Consider the following 17,722-nt stretch of genomic DNA (forward strand, 5'->3'; position numbering starts at 1 on the left):
TTATTATTATTATTATTATTATTATTCAGCCTGTGGGTTGAACGAGAAAAATAGAGCAGTGTAAGGCCAGCCTTGGGCTGCTCCCTGGAGCCTCTCTTTCCCCCCCGCCTCTGCACCAGTCTACCGTCCTGCGCATCATCGCATCCAATACATGGTGTGTTGGATGTGAGGAGACCGAGGGATATACTATTGCTGCAGAATAAGAGACAGGCTGGGGTTAGTGGTGTCACAGCCAGAACCGGATTTACTCTCCTTGCGGCCCCAAGGCCAGTTTCTGCAATTTCTCTCTATTGAACCTGTCACCTTCAATACAGGAGTTCTAGCACAGCACTGTGCTGCGTCGGGTGACTTCCAACCTGTGCTGCTCCGTGCTGAGGCCAGGCCTCGGTGGCCTTGTTGGGAATCCGGCCCTGGTCACAGCCAGCCGTCTGAGGATCGGGTGAGTATAATTTTCAGCCGTAGACCAAAACGAGCCCTTAACCCTTGCAGTGTGGTGTAGCCCACTGCTAGGCTTAAGAAAACATTTCCCTGGAATTCTGCTTTTAAGAGCTAAGCTTACTAAAGCTCACCACATATGTTGCAATCGGATTGTACAATCTCCTTCAGCTCTATTAACTAGTATGTAGTGCCTGATTGGTTAGGTAGGTTCTCATATTGGATAAAACTAAAGAAGATTGTATGGTCAGATTGCAATGTGTATGGGAATCTAAGGCCTACACCTCCCATCGCTGGTGAAAGGAACCTGCAGATCTTTCCTCTATTCCTGTTTCAGTGCCAACTCAAATATTTTGGTTTTTTTCCTTATGATCTCCTACCCAGAGACAATGGTCACCACTGGGCAATCAAAACATGGCTGAGGTTCTATAAACCACTTTCCCAGCCTTGCCAATAATGGCTTTACATTCACCTCTGCCACTGTGTTCCCTACAAAGATCCTATGCAAATATTTCAAGCTGGCCTTGCACTTATAGATCTGCAGGCTGACCCAAAAGAAATTTGAACAGATTTCCTCCATCCATGCTAAATCTCCACTGCAGTCACTGTTGGGCTGACAATTTGACAAGAAGTCAATTGAGTGAAAGACTTTTGTGTAGCCCGGGGGTGGGCAAACTCTGACCCAAGTTTAAAAACGCATTAGATGTGATCATACCTGGATATTCTCATTTATACCACGGGGACCCTCTGGGGAAACAACACACATTTTGCAAACTCTGACCCTCCCAGCTGTTGTCGAACTACAAATCCCATAAGTTATTGCAAGATTCTTACAGGCATGACTGCCAGAGACAGATGCATTATGGGATTTTACGTTTCAGCTAGAGTGCCGGAGTTTTGTGCACCCCTGGTGTAGCTATTAGGGCCCCCCACTGAATTTCACAGAAATCGGACAAAATTCTAGCAGTGTATGTCCAGCTTTAGGGCAGGTTAACACAATTTTCCAGACCAGATCTGGAGCAAAGTGCATTGCGTTTTGCCGCGATTTTGCCACGTTTGGAAATTTTATTTTTGCTTAAAATGGTCTTGCAGGTGCGTTCCAGCGTGTTTGTGGGCCCTGTCACACCATGTCCGTTCCAGATCTGCACTCGTTTCTGCAAACGTGATGTGTTTGTGACGCGTTCCAGTGCATTTTTTTGGGTGGGGGCATGTCATTATGCAAATCTCTACCTGCTGCATGTCATAGCTTCTGTTGCGTTCTGATGTGATTTGTGACGTGTTCTGGTGCAGGAAACACGTGACATGCAGCATTTTTTTTCCTGGACTGGTGTGAACAGAGCCCAAAAATAACATACAAATGCATTTTTGGTGCAGAATAAAAATGTAACGTACCAATGTCATTATGCAAATCTCTACCTGCTGCATGTCATAGCTTCTGTTGCGTTCTGATGCTGTGTGTTTGTGACGTGTTCTGGTGCAGGAAACACGTGACATGCAGCATTTTTTTTCCTGGACTGGTGTGAACAGAGCCCAAAAATAACATACAAATGCATTTTTGGTGCAGAATAAAAATGTAACGTACCTCATCTGATCCGGACATGGTGTGAATGGGCCCTTTATGCATTTTTATGTGTTTCTATGCGGTCCAGTGCATTCCAGATCAGACTAAATAAGACGAGCAGGATTTTTCTGTTCTGGAACGGACTGCCCTGGTGTGTACAGAGGCCAGAAAAAGCATAGGGATACATTTTGGGTAAGGAAACAATCTGGTCTAGAGATGATCTGAATGTGGTGTGAATGGGCCCTTAGCCTGTGTGATCACTGTTGTTGGCTTTCTGCGAGTGCTGCTGGTTGGGATTGAACTTCTTGGCACACTATTTTGTGTTTTGCAGCTTCCTCTCTGTGTGGGTGAGCTGAAAATAAAGTGCTTACAGTGGGAACATGTTAAATCTAGACTTATGTACACACAGATAAGCAATTGTTTTCTCAAGTTACCAGCATTCCAGAAATGCATTTTTAAAACATGTGACGTCACATAGGTTAAAGTGGCCAACAGTTCTGGGCCTTACAGGGTCCTATTTCTCGGGAACAATATAGCAGAAAGTAAGCCATATAAGCCACAATCCCCCAACCCCAGGTGACATTGTGATGATGTCATAACCTCACCAAAATAAAAGTACTGAAAAAATGAAATGTGATCACATATACCCTTAAAATCCAAATGGGATGACAACTACCTACGTGGAATTTTTATATGAATATTCCTATGGGGAAAGAATGAATTATGCTTGTAAACCCAGGTATCACTGTATACACCTGAGAGCAGAGGTACTTTAGTATATGCAACAATCAGTGTTACAATTTCCTTAACAATGGTCATTTCCTTGCTTTACACATGTTTACCAATACATGAGGCCTTGCATGCATTCGGATATCTTTTGCAGAGAATTTGCCCTCACTTTATTTTAGGCTTTTCTTCATGTAGAACTTCATCCCATGCATCCACCATCTACAATGTGTATGCATAGGATACATATGGCTATATAATACTGTGGATGGGTAGGGGATATGGTGTATATTACTGTGCATGCATGGCTGCCTTACTTGGTTACTGAAGTGTCATCCTGTGCATCTCGGCTCTTCTTCATGATGCAACCACCAGCCATCTTGGAAGTCCAAGAGGGTAAAGTTATTCTTTAAAAACTGGCAACTGCCCTTTGTATTTACAATTTATCACTTCAACTATACAATTTTCTTTAACCTACTAATCTGCAATATGAATGTTTTTTTTTTTTTTTTTTTTTTTTTTTTTTGTATTTTTTTTTTTTTTTTTTTTTTTTTTGTTTATTGTTACCATATGTTAACATCCTGAAAAAGGAACAAACTTCAGGTTTTAATTGGCACTTTGTCCATAGAAGCACAATTTGATTTAAAAGTAATCACTGGTCACATGTGAGGGGATAGGTGTATGGTGTGTATTTATTTTTAGATGAATGAAGCCCAAGACTTGGGATATGGGTACAAATTGCTGGAATTTGATCTTTAAGTAACTCTTGAAGACCATGCCATCAAATGAGAGCGTGGTTTATATTGCAACAAAAAGGTTTTATCTTCTGTAGCAATAGTTATTACTGATGCAATAGGCCCGTAGCTGAAGTGTTAAACAAAATTGCGCTGGCAGTTAACTGATTAAACTGACTGGTAGAGCTGCAGCTAACGATTATTTTCAAAAATCAATTAGCCGATTTTATTAAGTTCGATTAATCGGATAAAAAAAAAAATTAAAAATGGCTCCAGTGATGGGACTGCTAGTTTGTATTGCGATTGTAGTCCATCACAGGAGCAAGCTTGGAGCGGTGGAAGTAAAAAAAAAAAAAAAAAAGTGTGGTATGTAATATAGTGAAATTAAAAGTGTACAATTATACAGCAATGAATGCAGAATGGCATCGGCTATAGAGGACTCCAAAACCCAGCAATAGTACATTATAGCTGGTGGTATTCTGCATTGCGCTGTATAATGTGCTATTGCTGGGTTTTGTATTCCTCTATCGCTGGTGGTCGGCATTACACAACTGTATAATGTATTATTGCTGGGATTTGTTGTAGCCCTCTATAGCATGTGGACAGGGGCAACTAATCAAAATCCGATTAATCGATGATTGAAAAAGTTGACAACTTTTTCAAGAATTGATTATGTCGATTAGTTGTTGCAGCCCTACTGACTGGACTACAGATGGTATTGACTACATCATATCAATCTACACAGCTACAGCAGGCAATATGTTCTTCAAAACTCAACCACCTTGCTGCAACCTCACACCTTATTACATTCTACAGTTTGAGTCAGGACTGGGCAGATGGGAGCATTGCCTGTAGCAGCCTGACAACCTCTCCCAGATCTATCATGCCTGGTCCATCACATCACTGCAGATGAAGGTGCAACTGGAAACTTCTACTGTTGCTGTATAGTCTATTCAAATAGACTTGTAAATCTTCACTTGGCCTGAGATACTTTCTTTTAATCTGCACAAAACCTGTGCCCATAGGAGCAAGGTACTATGTTGGCATTTCACATCAAGCAGATCTTGCTGTAGTTGGAAGAGCTATGTGGAGGGTAGAGTATGCAGATTTTCACTCTGCAGAAGTAGATTAGAACTGCAGTTGTAAACAGCCAGGGTCAACAAATCCTACTTGTACTATTTCCCCCCTTGAGGGGTTGTTCACACCATGCCTAGACCAGATCTGGATGCATTTCTGCATGTGCAGTGTGCTTTCATGCGTTCCAGTGCACTTCTTTTTTTTTTTTTTTTTTTTAAGCTTAAAATGGGCTTTCAGGTTTGGCCCAGAGCGTTTGGGGCCAAACCTGCCTTTTGGTGCATTCCAGACCAGAAAAAATAGTGCTTGCAGCATTTTATTTTTCGCCCTCGGTACTGTAACGGATTGCACTAGTATGAACAGAGCCCAGAAATCCCATAGGAATACATTCTGATGCCTTTCAGGTGCGGACAAAAAACACTCCGGTCTAGCCCGGAAATGGTGTCCACAAGCCCTAAGACTTGTGGGGATTTATGTCCATGCTGTACGCTGATAACTGAATTTGTTCCACCTGCTACAGTTTTACAGATTACTGTGTGCGTTGTATTTTGTGGACACACATTATGAAAAACGAAATGTATTTTGTGACTCCCCTCTCCATGGCATTCATGGAGGTCTTTAGCAGGAAAATAATTGTTTAACATTAACCTACTAGATATCCAATGACCTACTTCAGGGTGGTACTATAGGCCCATCACAGGAAAGGCATTATTGGTAATCCCATACTTTTACATCCTCTTTGATCTCCCCAGGAGAACATTGGGGAGGGAGGGTGGATGAGATGTTGACACACCTAGCCAGTAATGCTTAGATGAGACTGAAAATGTTTGCGCTAAGTGAGATTTTAGATTAATGGGATAATATGAGGAAGATGGCCTCACTCAGGTATTCTGGCCTGAGTAATCCTCCTCCTAGTCATTCCATGCTGGAGAAAACGCTGCTCTGTGTGTCATGTGACGGCCTAGACATTTGGTTATGTAATTTCTGCTAGTGAGGGACCAGCGTTAATAGTGGCTGAACTTGTGTAACCACGAGCCTTTACAAATGTGGCCAGCACAGTATGGCTTTTGGCCTTGTTGTTCATCTATCCCCAGCTAAACTGTTCGGTGGCTTTGCATAAACATTTGAGTATAGGTCCTCTTTAGAATTTTCTGACAGATGGGCTCATGATTCCTTTAGGGCCTATTTAAACTTTTATGCAGCTGCACTTATTTTACAATGCAGTGCACCACAACACCGAGTATATAGCACATGTGCATCTTTACTGTATATGTGCCAATTTGGCTGAATGGTAGGGTGCGCACATCTATTTAACTTGTATTGTGGTAAAACTCACAACACGCATTACTTTAGCACAGATGTTAACACTTTCAGCAGTACTGGGGAAACCCCTGTATTAAAGGGTTAATCCACCCTTTGTTTGCAAAGGCATTTGGTGAATACTAATGCATAATTAATATCCATTGTGGTAATTTCTAATATAAGGTCTTATGCCTATAGTTCAGCTTTAATAAAATAGTTTTTTTTTGCAGTGTGCCGAGGTGAGTGACTGGAAGAATGCGAAGACCATTTATGAATTCTCTGCTACTGACATTGCTGGCAATTTCGTTTCCCTGGAGAAATACAGGTAACGTCTTAGTTGTTCTCGGAAAGTTTTTCTGCAGCTCCATCCTTCCGATCTCAGCAGGAAGGAATTATTGCTGTTTGCTTTTATAGTTTCAGATCCATCACCCATTATTTAGGGTGTTTTTGTTGTATTATGGTAATTGTCTTCAAATTCCCGGAGGACCTCCTACAGATTCAATTTGCTTTGCCTGTGCCCAAAGTGGCTTCCCAGCCATAGGCTGCAGAGACTCAGATTGTGAGTTGCTTTAGTCCTTGACTGAGCCATCACCCCTATATAGGTTATTTGTTAGGGATGCACTGATATATCGGCCGAAACCTGCACTTTTGGCGTAATGCCGAAGTGCCATTTTCTGGCCGATGCAGCGGTGCATGCATCCTATTCTCTCCTCCCCACTGGGCGCTGCAGAAAAAGAGATTGAGGACACAGAGTCCTCTATCACTTTTTTTTCTATTTTAAAAGGGAAATATTTAATAAAAAATGAATACAAATACAACAATTTTAAGTTTTTCTAAAAAAATAATCACATTATTTACAAAATTTGAAAAAGTTAAAATTAAACATTTTCGGTTTCGACCTGACAGGTTTTTTTTGTTTGTTTCGGTTTTGACATTTTCATTTTGGTGCACCTCCAGTCTTTGTTCAATTCCCCAAGCTGTATGGTGGTAATCAATATCGGCATTCGATTGTGGCTGCTTACAGGTAGGGGGTGGTGGTTGGGTTCCTTCACCTGGAGGATCTCCAGGAGCTAGGTTGCAGGTAGAAGATGTCAGATGTGGACCTCTTGGCCCCCAGGTTCAACATACTGGACAGGTTCGTCTCCAGGTACATGGCTCTTCTACTGGAAGCAGTGGATGCTCTGGGGGATCACTACACCTTGATCTATGCCTTTCCTCCCATGAAACTCCTTGCACTCATCTGCTTCACCGGAGATGGTGAGTATGCAGGTGATCCTCATTGCTCTAGACCAGCGTTTTTCAACCACTGTGCCGCGGCACACTAGTGTGCCGTGAGATATTTTCGGGTGTGCCGTCAATAAATCGTTAATTTCTTTAATTTTACATTTTTTTAATGGTGGTGTGCCTCGTGATTTTTTTCATGAAAAAAGTGTGCCTTTGCACAAAAAAGGTTGAAAAACACTGCTCTAGACTGTCCCAGGCGGATGTGGTACACTGACCTGGTGAGACGCCTGAGAGGTGTTCAGCTGCTATATGGTCATGATCTTCTGTCCCAAGGACAGATTGCTTTTAATGGCATGGCTGTTTCATTCCAGGTTCTGAGGAACAAGGACATCGGAGTCTGATTTACCATGATGCTAAAAGCTAGTTAATGTACTTCCTACTTTGTGTGTGGGTGGTTTTGGCCTTTCAAAATAAGTTTTCGTGGGCTTCAATGCATGGGTTTGTTCACAATAATGAACAACTGTTTTTGTTTTTTTCTCCACAGGGGCTTTGTCTGCATCATTGTCAATGTAGCATCTAAATGAGGAAAAACACCAGTAAACTACACTCAGCTTGCAGAAATGCACGCCAGATATGCTGAGAAAGGTTTACACATCCTCGGGTTTCCCTGCAATCAGTTTGGAAAGCAGGTATGTTGAACACAATATGCACATTTTTGTCTTCAATCATTTTATAGCAAGCATGGACATTTTAAGTGTGTGGCATATAAGGCAGCAAATATGGGTGACAAAAATTAAATCTGTTTGCTAAGGGATACTGCAGTTTGCATGTAGTCATTTTTTGTTTTTGCTCCTTTTTATTTTACCACTTGAGAACCAACTTGTATTAGCGCTTAATTACCAGGCCATTTTTTTAGTTTTCAGTGCTGTGATAGTTTGTCAATTACTCAGTCATGCAACCCTGTACCCAAATTAATTCTGTATCAAATTTTTTTGCAAAAACTGTTTCCCTCTTCATTACAACAAAAACTTTAAGACTGAACGAACAGCCCTGACATTACCTTTTTGGAATTGGCTCTTCAAATGATCTCTGTTGACCGGCGATTAGCAGGTATAACGGCCATCTAAGGGCTTTTCTATAGCGGCATTCATAAACAGCCGGTGGGTAAGGAAGTCCATCACCTCACTGTTTATCAAAGTTACATGGTAGAAAAACTATAACTGCAACCAGGGCTGGATGACCTGGCAAGGTCCAAATGCCTGTCGGATGTCCAGGGCTTGAGCCACTGCCTCTCCCCATCTCCGCACGCACATGTATCCTCTCCTTAATCTGAGCTAAATTGTGAATAACCAGTAATCTAGCAGAATTTCCATAACGCAAAATTGCTGGATTGAGTTTCCATTCACCCCCATGTTCTCTGTGTTGTCTTGAAGTATTCATGCTCTAAGAGCAGGAGCGCACATGGAAAGAATGACTTAACAGAACATCAAGACACTCCCATCTAGTGGACTTTACTCCTTTTTTTTTTTTCCAACTGCAAATTGCACTTTGCTCAGCTAATAAACTGCAACTACTACCACCAGTCCATTGCAAGAGAGACTTTTTAAAAATGGCTTGGCTGCTTGGAATGGCCCTTAGAAAATTTGTTCAGTCTAGTTTTTACACGTGATATGTTTCTTTAGGCGATAACAAATTCAGAGCCATTTTATTTCCATACAAATTGGGATAACCCCCTTCTATTTGTTCTTTCACATAGCATCACTTAAAGTATTAAGATTGCTGCTTACATATTGTGCTCTATTTTGGAAGAAACCCTTTTCTCTGTACTGTATTTCTTACTCTGTAATTCTGTAATGCAAGTGGGTGGGTTAATGTTAACATAATTAACCCTGTCTCTACTGTGCTGGCAGATTGTATCTTTTGTGAACTAGATTTTTTTTAACCCTGTCTGCCCTAACACTGGGTTAGTCTAAAGCATTGAATGCTAATGAGGGGAAGCTGAGTGTCCCTAGTCTTTCAGTAGGGACACCTAGAGTTTCCTGCTACTTTTAAATTGAGAGATGCTTGCAAAGGCCAGCTGCAGAGACATCTAAACGTTAATAAATGTGTCGGGGGCGTAACTAGAAATCACAGGGCCCTATAGCAAAATGTTGTATGGGGCCCTGTGATTTCTAGTTATGCCCCTTGCAGAGCCTACTTGAGATCCCACACAGCCCAACTGAGGGTGACCCTGCAGAGCTCACTATAGACTCTCTATGGTGGACTCTGCAGGGTCTCAGATGGGCTGGTCACACTCCTTACCTGTCCGCCTCCTCTTCCTCCACGGTTGCTGATGGGCCCCGCCTCCTACTCCACTGCAGGGTCCAGCCTCCTCCGCCGCCGCTGGCTCTCACTGACTCGGCAGCGACTGTGGAGAGGAACGCACCACTACACAGATCACTGTTCGTGATCTGAACAGCGGCGCGTTCCTCTTCACAGCCGCCAGTGACAGCCAGCAGCATGAGATGCCATAGCGACCCAGGCGGCCTGCACGGCATCAGGGATGTCCTGGCCGGGCCCCATAGCGGCCTCCTGGGTCGCTATGGTGATTGTTGTGCCACTACGTTAATAAATGTGTCTCACAGCATATGTAATATAATAATAATTTTTAAATTTTGTTTTTAATGGTCTTTCATTGTTGTGATGGGGGGAGGGGCCTGGGGCCTGGGCAAGCAGTAATATTTTACAAGGAGGTGAAAGTTTACTGTAATGACTAACTATAAAAGGCCAGACAGCCAGCAGCATGAGATGCCATAGCGACCCAGGCGGCCTGCACGGCATCAGGGATGTCCTGGCCGGGCCCCATAGCGGCCTCCTGGGTCGCTATGGTGATTGTTGTGCCACTACGTTAATAAATGTGTCTCACAGCATATGTAATATAATAATAATTTTTAAATTTTGTTTTTAATGGTCTTTCATTGTTGTGATGGGGGGAGGGGCCTGGGGCCTGGGCAAGCAGTAATATTTTACAAGGAGGTGAAAGTTTACTGTAATGACTAACTATAAAAGGCCAAATCACCTGCTGATTGGTTCGAAATTCACATGCTAACTCACTATTGCCACAAAAATACTCTTAATAGCTTGCTAGTTCCTGGTCATTACTCTGTAGTATTGAAGCCAGACAACTAGCAGTTCTGAGATGGTAAATGACAGCCCCAGTATTTCTTAATTGTACATTGAGGCACAAAGGGTTATGTTGCTATCTTCGGATGATTGGACACTTGCAAACAACTAGTACAACCCCTTCCATTCTCGTCATGCCTGTTTTCGTAGTGTCCTATAAGAATGGATAACACCTCCCTTTCCTCCAAGATTCTTAATTTGCTACAGAGCCAGTGGGGGCTTATGTTGCAGCTTTCTGGATTGACTGAGCCTCGGCATAGCCTTGGAGGAAGAGGCGGGCTGCCCTGCAATGTGTCCTATGGATGCTGAGCCTGTGAGAGGCACTTTCTAGAGACTACTGTGACCACTTCCTACGTTTTTGTTGCTCCTCCTTTCTCATCTCAAGGGGGCATATGCTTCTAGAAAAGGAAAGGGTCAACACTGGGCTCTTTGGCATTATTCTGCAATAGCCATTTCATTCATGGGTAGACCAGTTTAGTCTACACAGAACGACATGGTAAATACAATGACATATTATGCTGATTCATTGTATTTACTCAGTGATCCTTGTATACTGTAAGTATCCTTTTACACAGAAGCAGCTGCTTTTTGACAGCCGTCTCTGCTGTGTAATACAAGGCAATTACTAGCTAGTAGTCGCTGGAAATAGTGGAGGGAGGTGAGGTAGCTAGGGAAGAGGATAAAAAAAAAAAACTTTTAAAAGGCATATCTCTAACATTCTGAAATGGCTAATGTAATTTAAAAAAAAGCTACTTTACAGGAAGTTGACAATCCCCACTCTTGGTGTTTGGAAGTTTTAAAGATTGTGCAGCATTCTGCAAAGTAGAATTTTTTTGACATGATGTTTTCTTAACTGATTTAAGGAACCTGGGGATGAAGCTCAAATTAAAGATTTTGCGGCATCCTACAATGTAAAGTTTGACATGTTCAGCAAGATTGAGGTCAACGGAGATGGTGCCCATCCCTTGTGGAAATGGATGAAGGAGCAGCCTAAAGGACGGGGTACTCTGGGAAAGTAAGCACATGTCGTCATAAGCAAAGTGGTATCACTTTTTATGTTTTTGTATTTGTTTCATATTTCCAGGAAATGTTCAGGGCAGTAAACCTAGGAGGATGACCTGCTACACATCAGGAATTAATTATTGATCTATTATAAAGGATATCAGGCCAAGGGTTATGAAGAGAAGTAATCTGGATGAAGTTCAAAACAAATTCCAGCTTGCATCTTGTCTTGATGACTTTCAGTAGCCAAGCAAGGAAGGAATCCTTCAAAGTTCTCAATTTTCAAGTTACATCTGCTCTAACCTCTGATTCTGGCCTTTTTGGAGCAATGTTTGCTTGTTCTTGGCTGGCAGACAAAGAAGAAAAGGGGGGCGGGAGGGGTTCATAAAGTCCTTTTAAACACTTAAAGTAGAACTATGAGGTGAGTGCTTTTCACTCACCTCATAGTTCTAGCTGACCTGTGACAATAAGACTGTCACAGGTCGGCTCAGTAGATCGAGAAGTGAGCGAACACATACCGGTGTTCACTCACCTCTCGATCCTGTCACAGCTCTCTGCCGTGACAGGGGAGGGGCTGGATTTCCACCAGATCCACCAGTGCTGACTGGGGGAGGGGGCGGGTACAGCTGCCTCTAGATAGGCAGAGTAAGCTGTCACTCACGCAGCTGGGCGGATCTTTACATAATTGTCGGGATCCGCTTCAGCTTGCGGTATACTGAGCCTAGGGTGACGGGAGGAAGCTAGTTTGTGTCCTCCCGTTACCCTAAGGAGAACTATGGGGAAAAGCCTTAACCCCATAGTTCTCTTAATATAATACTCCATACAGACACTTTCATGTGTGGAGGCAGATATGAAAGAGGAACTAAGCTTTGAAGTCGGTGCTGAGAAATCTAGCAGAGGGCAAAGGACTAGTCATCAGTATTGCCTTTAGTCATGATCTGCCATGGCTTGTTATGCACCCTGTTTCTGTGTGCATAACAATACAGATTAGTAAACTATACATGAGATTGTAGTCCCATCACAGGAGCAATCTTGGAGCAATGCTTACTTTTAAACACACACAGGGACCATGGGGAACAAAAGTAGCCCCCCTCCAGAAGGAAGGACAGTGTCTGCACCCCTTGAGATGATTTGAGGATCTATAGCCGAGTGATACACTTTTGTTAATAGTTAAGGTACTTGAATGCATTTTTAAGATTTAACTTCTGAGTTTAGTGTTACTTTTAATTTTTGTGTTCTAGTTATCGGATAGCAGTAATAGTCCTGTACCTTGTTTGCCATTGGTTAATGCAGAAAAGTTTTAGCTATGTGAAAAGTTATTTATATATTAAAAATGAAGGCATTAGGGACTAGTTGAATTGTATAACACCAGAGAAATAGTACCCAGAATGCTTAGGAAAAACATAAGGGCTCATGAAAGCTTGCGTATTTTATTACCTTATTGGTCAGTAACTTTGTTATATTTGAAGGTGGGATGTGGTTTTCAGGTATTCTATCCCACAAGGATGAGGTGCTTTTTGACTATTTGATTTTCACATATATGTATTTCTTTTCTTCCTATCCATAGTGCAATTAAATGGAATTTCACAAAGGTAAGTACGTAGGTAGGCTACGTTTCTCCTTGACTCCACGTTTTTCCTCTTGGTAATATTATTCTGTTTTTTGCAGTTTCTCATTGACCGTGAGGGGTTGATTGTAAAAAGATTTAGCCCCATGGAAGATCCAGTTGTAAGTAGTTGTGATATGAAATGCACAATCCAGCAATTGGCTAGTAATTTGCATGTAAAGCTTATAAACCCATCAACAACCTACCAGTGCTGTTTCCAAAAACAATATGTGCTGCCTGTGATTGACAGCCTGGCTTCACATTTATGCTATGTAAAAGACCCAATTGGTAAATAACTGGGTCTTGGACAGTGTGGTGCTTTGCTTGCCTAATGACCATGCTCCAGTGAGTTTTAAAAGTTGTATAGTTCATATTTACCAGTGGGTTCTGTAAACATTGGCAAAGAGGGTTGCTGTAAGTAATGTAAACCTACCTTTGGCCATTCTTTGTCACCCTTGCCAGGACATTGATTTAATCTTTCTATTTTTAGATCTTTAGTGGCCTTAAAATCTCGTGCACACATGATATGCTAAAGTGTACACCTTCCGTTATAAGAAAACTACTGGAATCTAATCCCTTCGTGATGGGCCATCACTAACATCTAGTAGTGATCACCTGACAAAGCTCTGTTGTAATTCCTGCATGTTACCACTTAACCCCCTTCTTACACCTGTCCAGACATGCCCCCCTCCAGACTACTGCTAGACACATCTTCCCCAGTTCCTTAGGATTGCAGGAGTACATGCAGCTGTGGTAAGGCTGGGGATTGAGCCATATGGCACACAAGTGTCCAGGCCAGGGTATTCTTGACAGTCTGTATACCTACTGGTAGTATGGTGGGCAGAAGGAGATGCAGTGCAGGCCAGCAGTTTGGTGGGGCACCTCAACTAGGACCAAGGGTACTTGACCCAGTTTCGCAGTGCTAAAATTGCCACTGAGCATCCCAGCACAATCTGTCCGTTACATGGTCATTCTCAATTATTATTAGATCATTGCAGCTCCCACTGTACTTCTGGCTGCCCATTGACCTCAGCCCTGGCAATTTTGTCTCAGCCCCATCTATGCATGGCTGTTCACAAAACACGGTTTGTGAAGACTTTGCCAGCACAGCGCACCATTACACACAACACTCACGTATGTGCTTTGCTATGGGGCAGTTGCCTTTTTCTTACTGTATGCATGCCGGAGTGCAATTTAAATTAAATGGCAACACACCCATACAGCATGTGTTGCGGTGACGTGTTGGAATGTGGATTCCAGTGCACATTACCACAATGCATAGAAATAAATATGCCCCAATTGTACTGCATTGCATATGTAGTATGCCCATACTCTTGGAGGAAGAACTTTAAGGGAGCAGAGTTCGGGTGTGTGTGATATCAGTGTAAGCCTGCTTTAATAGTCTTGTGTATTATGTTTTACTTGTGGGTTATTTCATTACATTCCACTTTTTTTTTTTCCTTCCACTTCCAGGTCATAGAGAAGGATTTACCCAAATATCTTTAGGATGCTCCATGCACACAGTAACTGACAGTCGATGAGTCTTCAATTCACAGAATGATGGTATGCTTCAAAACCGTGAGGGGGAGCAAACCAGAAGGTGTTCTGGCGTGCACCTGTGGAAGGAGACTATATTTTGCTGTCAGAATCTGAACTGTGGACCAATCATGTGAACCAATCATGTGAACAATACATTTGAACAATAAACTTGTACAATATTATTGTGGTGTTTTTTTAAAAGTATAGTACTGTACACAAGATCATAATCACTTAAGTGATTTCAGGTTCAAGAAATCATAGACACTGCTCAGTGTGCTTTTGGTGTGGGGTATGGTCAACAATGGCTGTAGGGCTCATTCACAGCAGCAACATTCTACTGCATTGCTCAACACAGTCCTAACAAATGGCCTAACTTCCTATTTCAGTTTACACCAATGTGCTGCATTGGTGTACCCTGTAAAAGACATGTTGCATTTTTACACCGTGTATTGCAATGTGGTGCAGTGCATAAGGGTAAAGAATTACAGTGCCAAAAAAAAATTGCATACCAGTGTGTTGTGTTCATGCTAACGAATGTGGTGTGGACTAGCACTTCCTTTTTAAGTTATTTTTTAATTACATGCAACGTTGGAGGTTAAAGCCCAACTCCTGACACTCCCTTTTATTTTGGATAAAGAAGTTTTTAGGGGAACATTAGCAAATTAACACGTGGACATGTGTGCATTAATGAGCCATGAAATGTGTTCTGTCCCAACTCGTTTGCCAAAGCTTCCACATACAAAATAGAATTTGTCTCTTCCCCAGATTAGTTTTTCACTTCCTAACTCCATCTCACACCTTCAAAGGGTGGTGGACTTGCATCTGCCCGTCGAGACTTGGCTCAAGTGGTGGTCATTCCAGTTCCCTCCTCAAAGGTTCAGGAGATCCTATTCAAACCTGTCCATGGTTCCCAAGTAGGATGGGTTTGACTTATTCTAGATCACTAGGCATTCAATGCCTTCATAAAGCATTGCAAGTTATTGATGGGATCATCCAACCGGTGGTGGCTGCTCTTTACCAAGGGGATTTTATGGCCTTAATGGGTATCAAGGACGAGTATCTCCATGTCTCTATCTTCCAAGGTCACCAGAAGGTTTCTGCATAAAGCAGTGGGGAGGAACATTATCAGTTTATCGCTTTTTTTTCCCCTGGCATTGGCCCCGGTGTGTGGTGTCCCGTTCAATGCCCTTTCAATGCGCAGTGTGTGTTCGAGAGCGCTGTTGCCTAGCTAACATAATATGGCACACAGTGCGCACACATCCTATGCCCTAGGAGGTGCCAGTGGGGTTGGTTTTATGTTTGTTCATGTGTTGTTTTTTGACAACTTTTTGGCCATCACACAGGGACTAATAAGCCCCTATGTTATAGCAGATCGAGCCTACCCTCCAATACAAGCCATTGGGTGTGGTCTCCCAGAAAAGCGGGGGACCCCAAAAACCAAGGTGTGGAAGAACAAGCAGGCTTCTGCAAGTGATCTGTGTGGCTGTACAGCTGTCCAGATCACTTATTCTAAATGAGCGGGAGCTCACCTGCTCTACCTTAGCACTACTTGCCTGCAGCAGGGCTAAATGTAGAAAACAAACACAATCTGCCTGGACCGGCATGTCCTGGGCATCGGGCGATAGGAATCCCGCACCTCTGACCTATAAACTCAGCAATGCCTAGGCATCCTCACAAACCAGGAGCACTGTAAGAAAAAACATTTCACAGGAACTGCTTAGGAACAATTACCGTTTCCAAATGTTCCTTTTATAATGCATGCTTACTTTCTGCATGCAGTTCCATGTACTCCTTAGAATCTAAATTTTGTATTTACACTTTGCATATATTTAATACACAAACAAGAACAAAATGGCATTCATTGCTCCATCACTAAATTGTACTACCATGTTGTATCCAGACCTTTTTGTTGATTTGAGGATACGTCCTATTCCTGGTAGAAAAGCAATTTTCCTTGTGAACTGTGCAGCATTTAGGTAATGCCATAGGCCCCCAGAAAACAATTGGAGGATAAATAAATGTTAATTGTAGACTTCCCTTCCAACTCTGGAGTGGTGCCATTACTAATGAGGTCCCCCCCATATGCATAAGATTCCAACAAGGCATTTATACCTTTTTGGCTGCGATATTGGATGTACTCGGGTTTTTATCACTATCTCGTGTACCCATTTAGTTGGGTATACCCTTAACCTCTGATATGTCTTTGTGGTGTCAAATGATCTTGGAGGGGCTACTCCTACACAAAGAGAAGGACCCCGATCAGAATAGGGGGTCTCAAGTAGAACCAAATATATCAAAAGTAGGTGCTATTGCTGATAGTCCAATAAGGTATTTTATTTATAAAGATCAATAGAATTTATTTGTTGGGCGTCTGTCACGGTATGTAGGTGCATGTTGTACATCCTGTATTTTTTCTTTTTTCTTTTCCTGTCTCTATTACATGGGGAGAGATGGCAGAAGGTGAGAGAAAATCCCCTCTTGGTTGCCACTGAAACATTTCTCATCACTTTCTGGTGACAACTGTAAAATTGTGCATTTTCCATTAGGACAAAGGGAGAATATAAATCTCCCGAGCAAGTAGGAATAATATCTTGTCTGGTTTTAACCATTACCTACTTCATACAAAACTTCCAAAAAAAAAGTTGGCTTTTGATAACCTCCAAGAAGACAGTTCCCCAAATCTACCGAATGACATGACATTCCTGAGCAATGCTTCTTTTCCCTTGTATTAGGTCCAGAAGAGCCAAAGCTTAGGGCAGATGTCTGTTCTCTGGCTTGAAATATTCATTTGGTATGCCTGATTGTACCTCTACCTTTTGTGAAATGCTTCAAGGAGGAATGCACTAGAGTGAACATGATTACATAATGATGACCCAAGAGGCCAGGCTGTGGTTTCCTCAGCTGAACAATATGTTTGTGAGTCTGCTCTCTGCTTGGACCTGCCTCAACAAAATCTGTTTAGATTCTAACTTGCTATCATAGCTCTTAAAAGGCATACATCAACAAAGAGGTTGTTTGGATCTTGTTTCAGAGTTTTACTGGCCAGGTTAATATCTTTGACTTCTATATATCACAAGGTTTGCGGGGGGAAAAAACGAAACAGGAATGTTGTGTATGCAAACTTGAAATACCAAATTTACCTGCACATTTCTCCGAGTTGCATCACTGAAGAAGCCTGCCAAGAAGTGTTTCTTATAGGAATACAATGAGTTTGCTAAGGTCTGCAACACTTCCTTTTCCTTCCAGATCCTCGCTATTCTCTTGTACTGTACGAGGTTATTGACCCTGCATTGTACGTGATGACGGCAGCATGCGACTGCTGCCCGGATCGTCTTCGAGAGTAGATTTTGAGGCACC

General features: G+C 42.3%; 1 protein-coding gene across 1 annotated transcript in view; it reads left to right on the forward strand.

The window, feature by feature from the left end:
• GPX4 (glutathione peroxidase 4) overlaps positions 1–14,523 on the forward strand; it is a 15,766-nt gene extending 1,243 nt beyond the window's left edge. The window contains exons 2-7 of the mRNA XM_018559514.1: positions 6,063–6,157; positions 7,601–7,745; positions 11,082–11,233; positions 12,788–12,812; positions 12,889–12,948; positions 14,300–14,523. Of these exons, the coding sequence (XP_018415016.1) occupies positions 6,063–6,157; positions 7,601–7,745; positions 11,082–11,233; positions 12,788–12,812; positions 12,889–12,948; positions 14,300–14,332 (510 nt within the window). The 3' untranslated portion in view covers positions 14,333–14,523. The remainder of the gene's footprint in view (positions 1–6,062; positions 6,158–7,600; positions 7,746–11,081; positions 11,234–12,787; positions 12,813–12,888; positions 12,949–14,299) is intronic.
• The last annotated feature ends 3,199 nt before the right edge of the window (positions 14,524–17,722 follow it).

Source organism: Nanorana parkeri, unplaced genomic scaffold (assembly GCF_000935625.1).
Source record: "Nanorana parkeri isolate BGI_ZX_2015 unplaced genomic scaffold, ASM93562v1 scaffold401, whole genome shotgun sequence".
NCBI lineage: Eukaryota > Metazoa > Chordata > Amphibia > Anura > Dicroglossidae > Nanorana > Nanorana parkeri.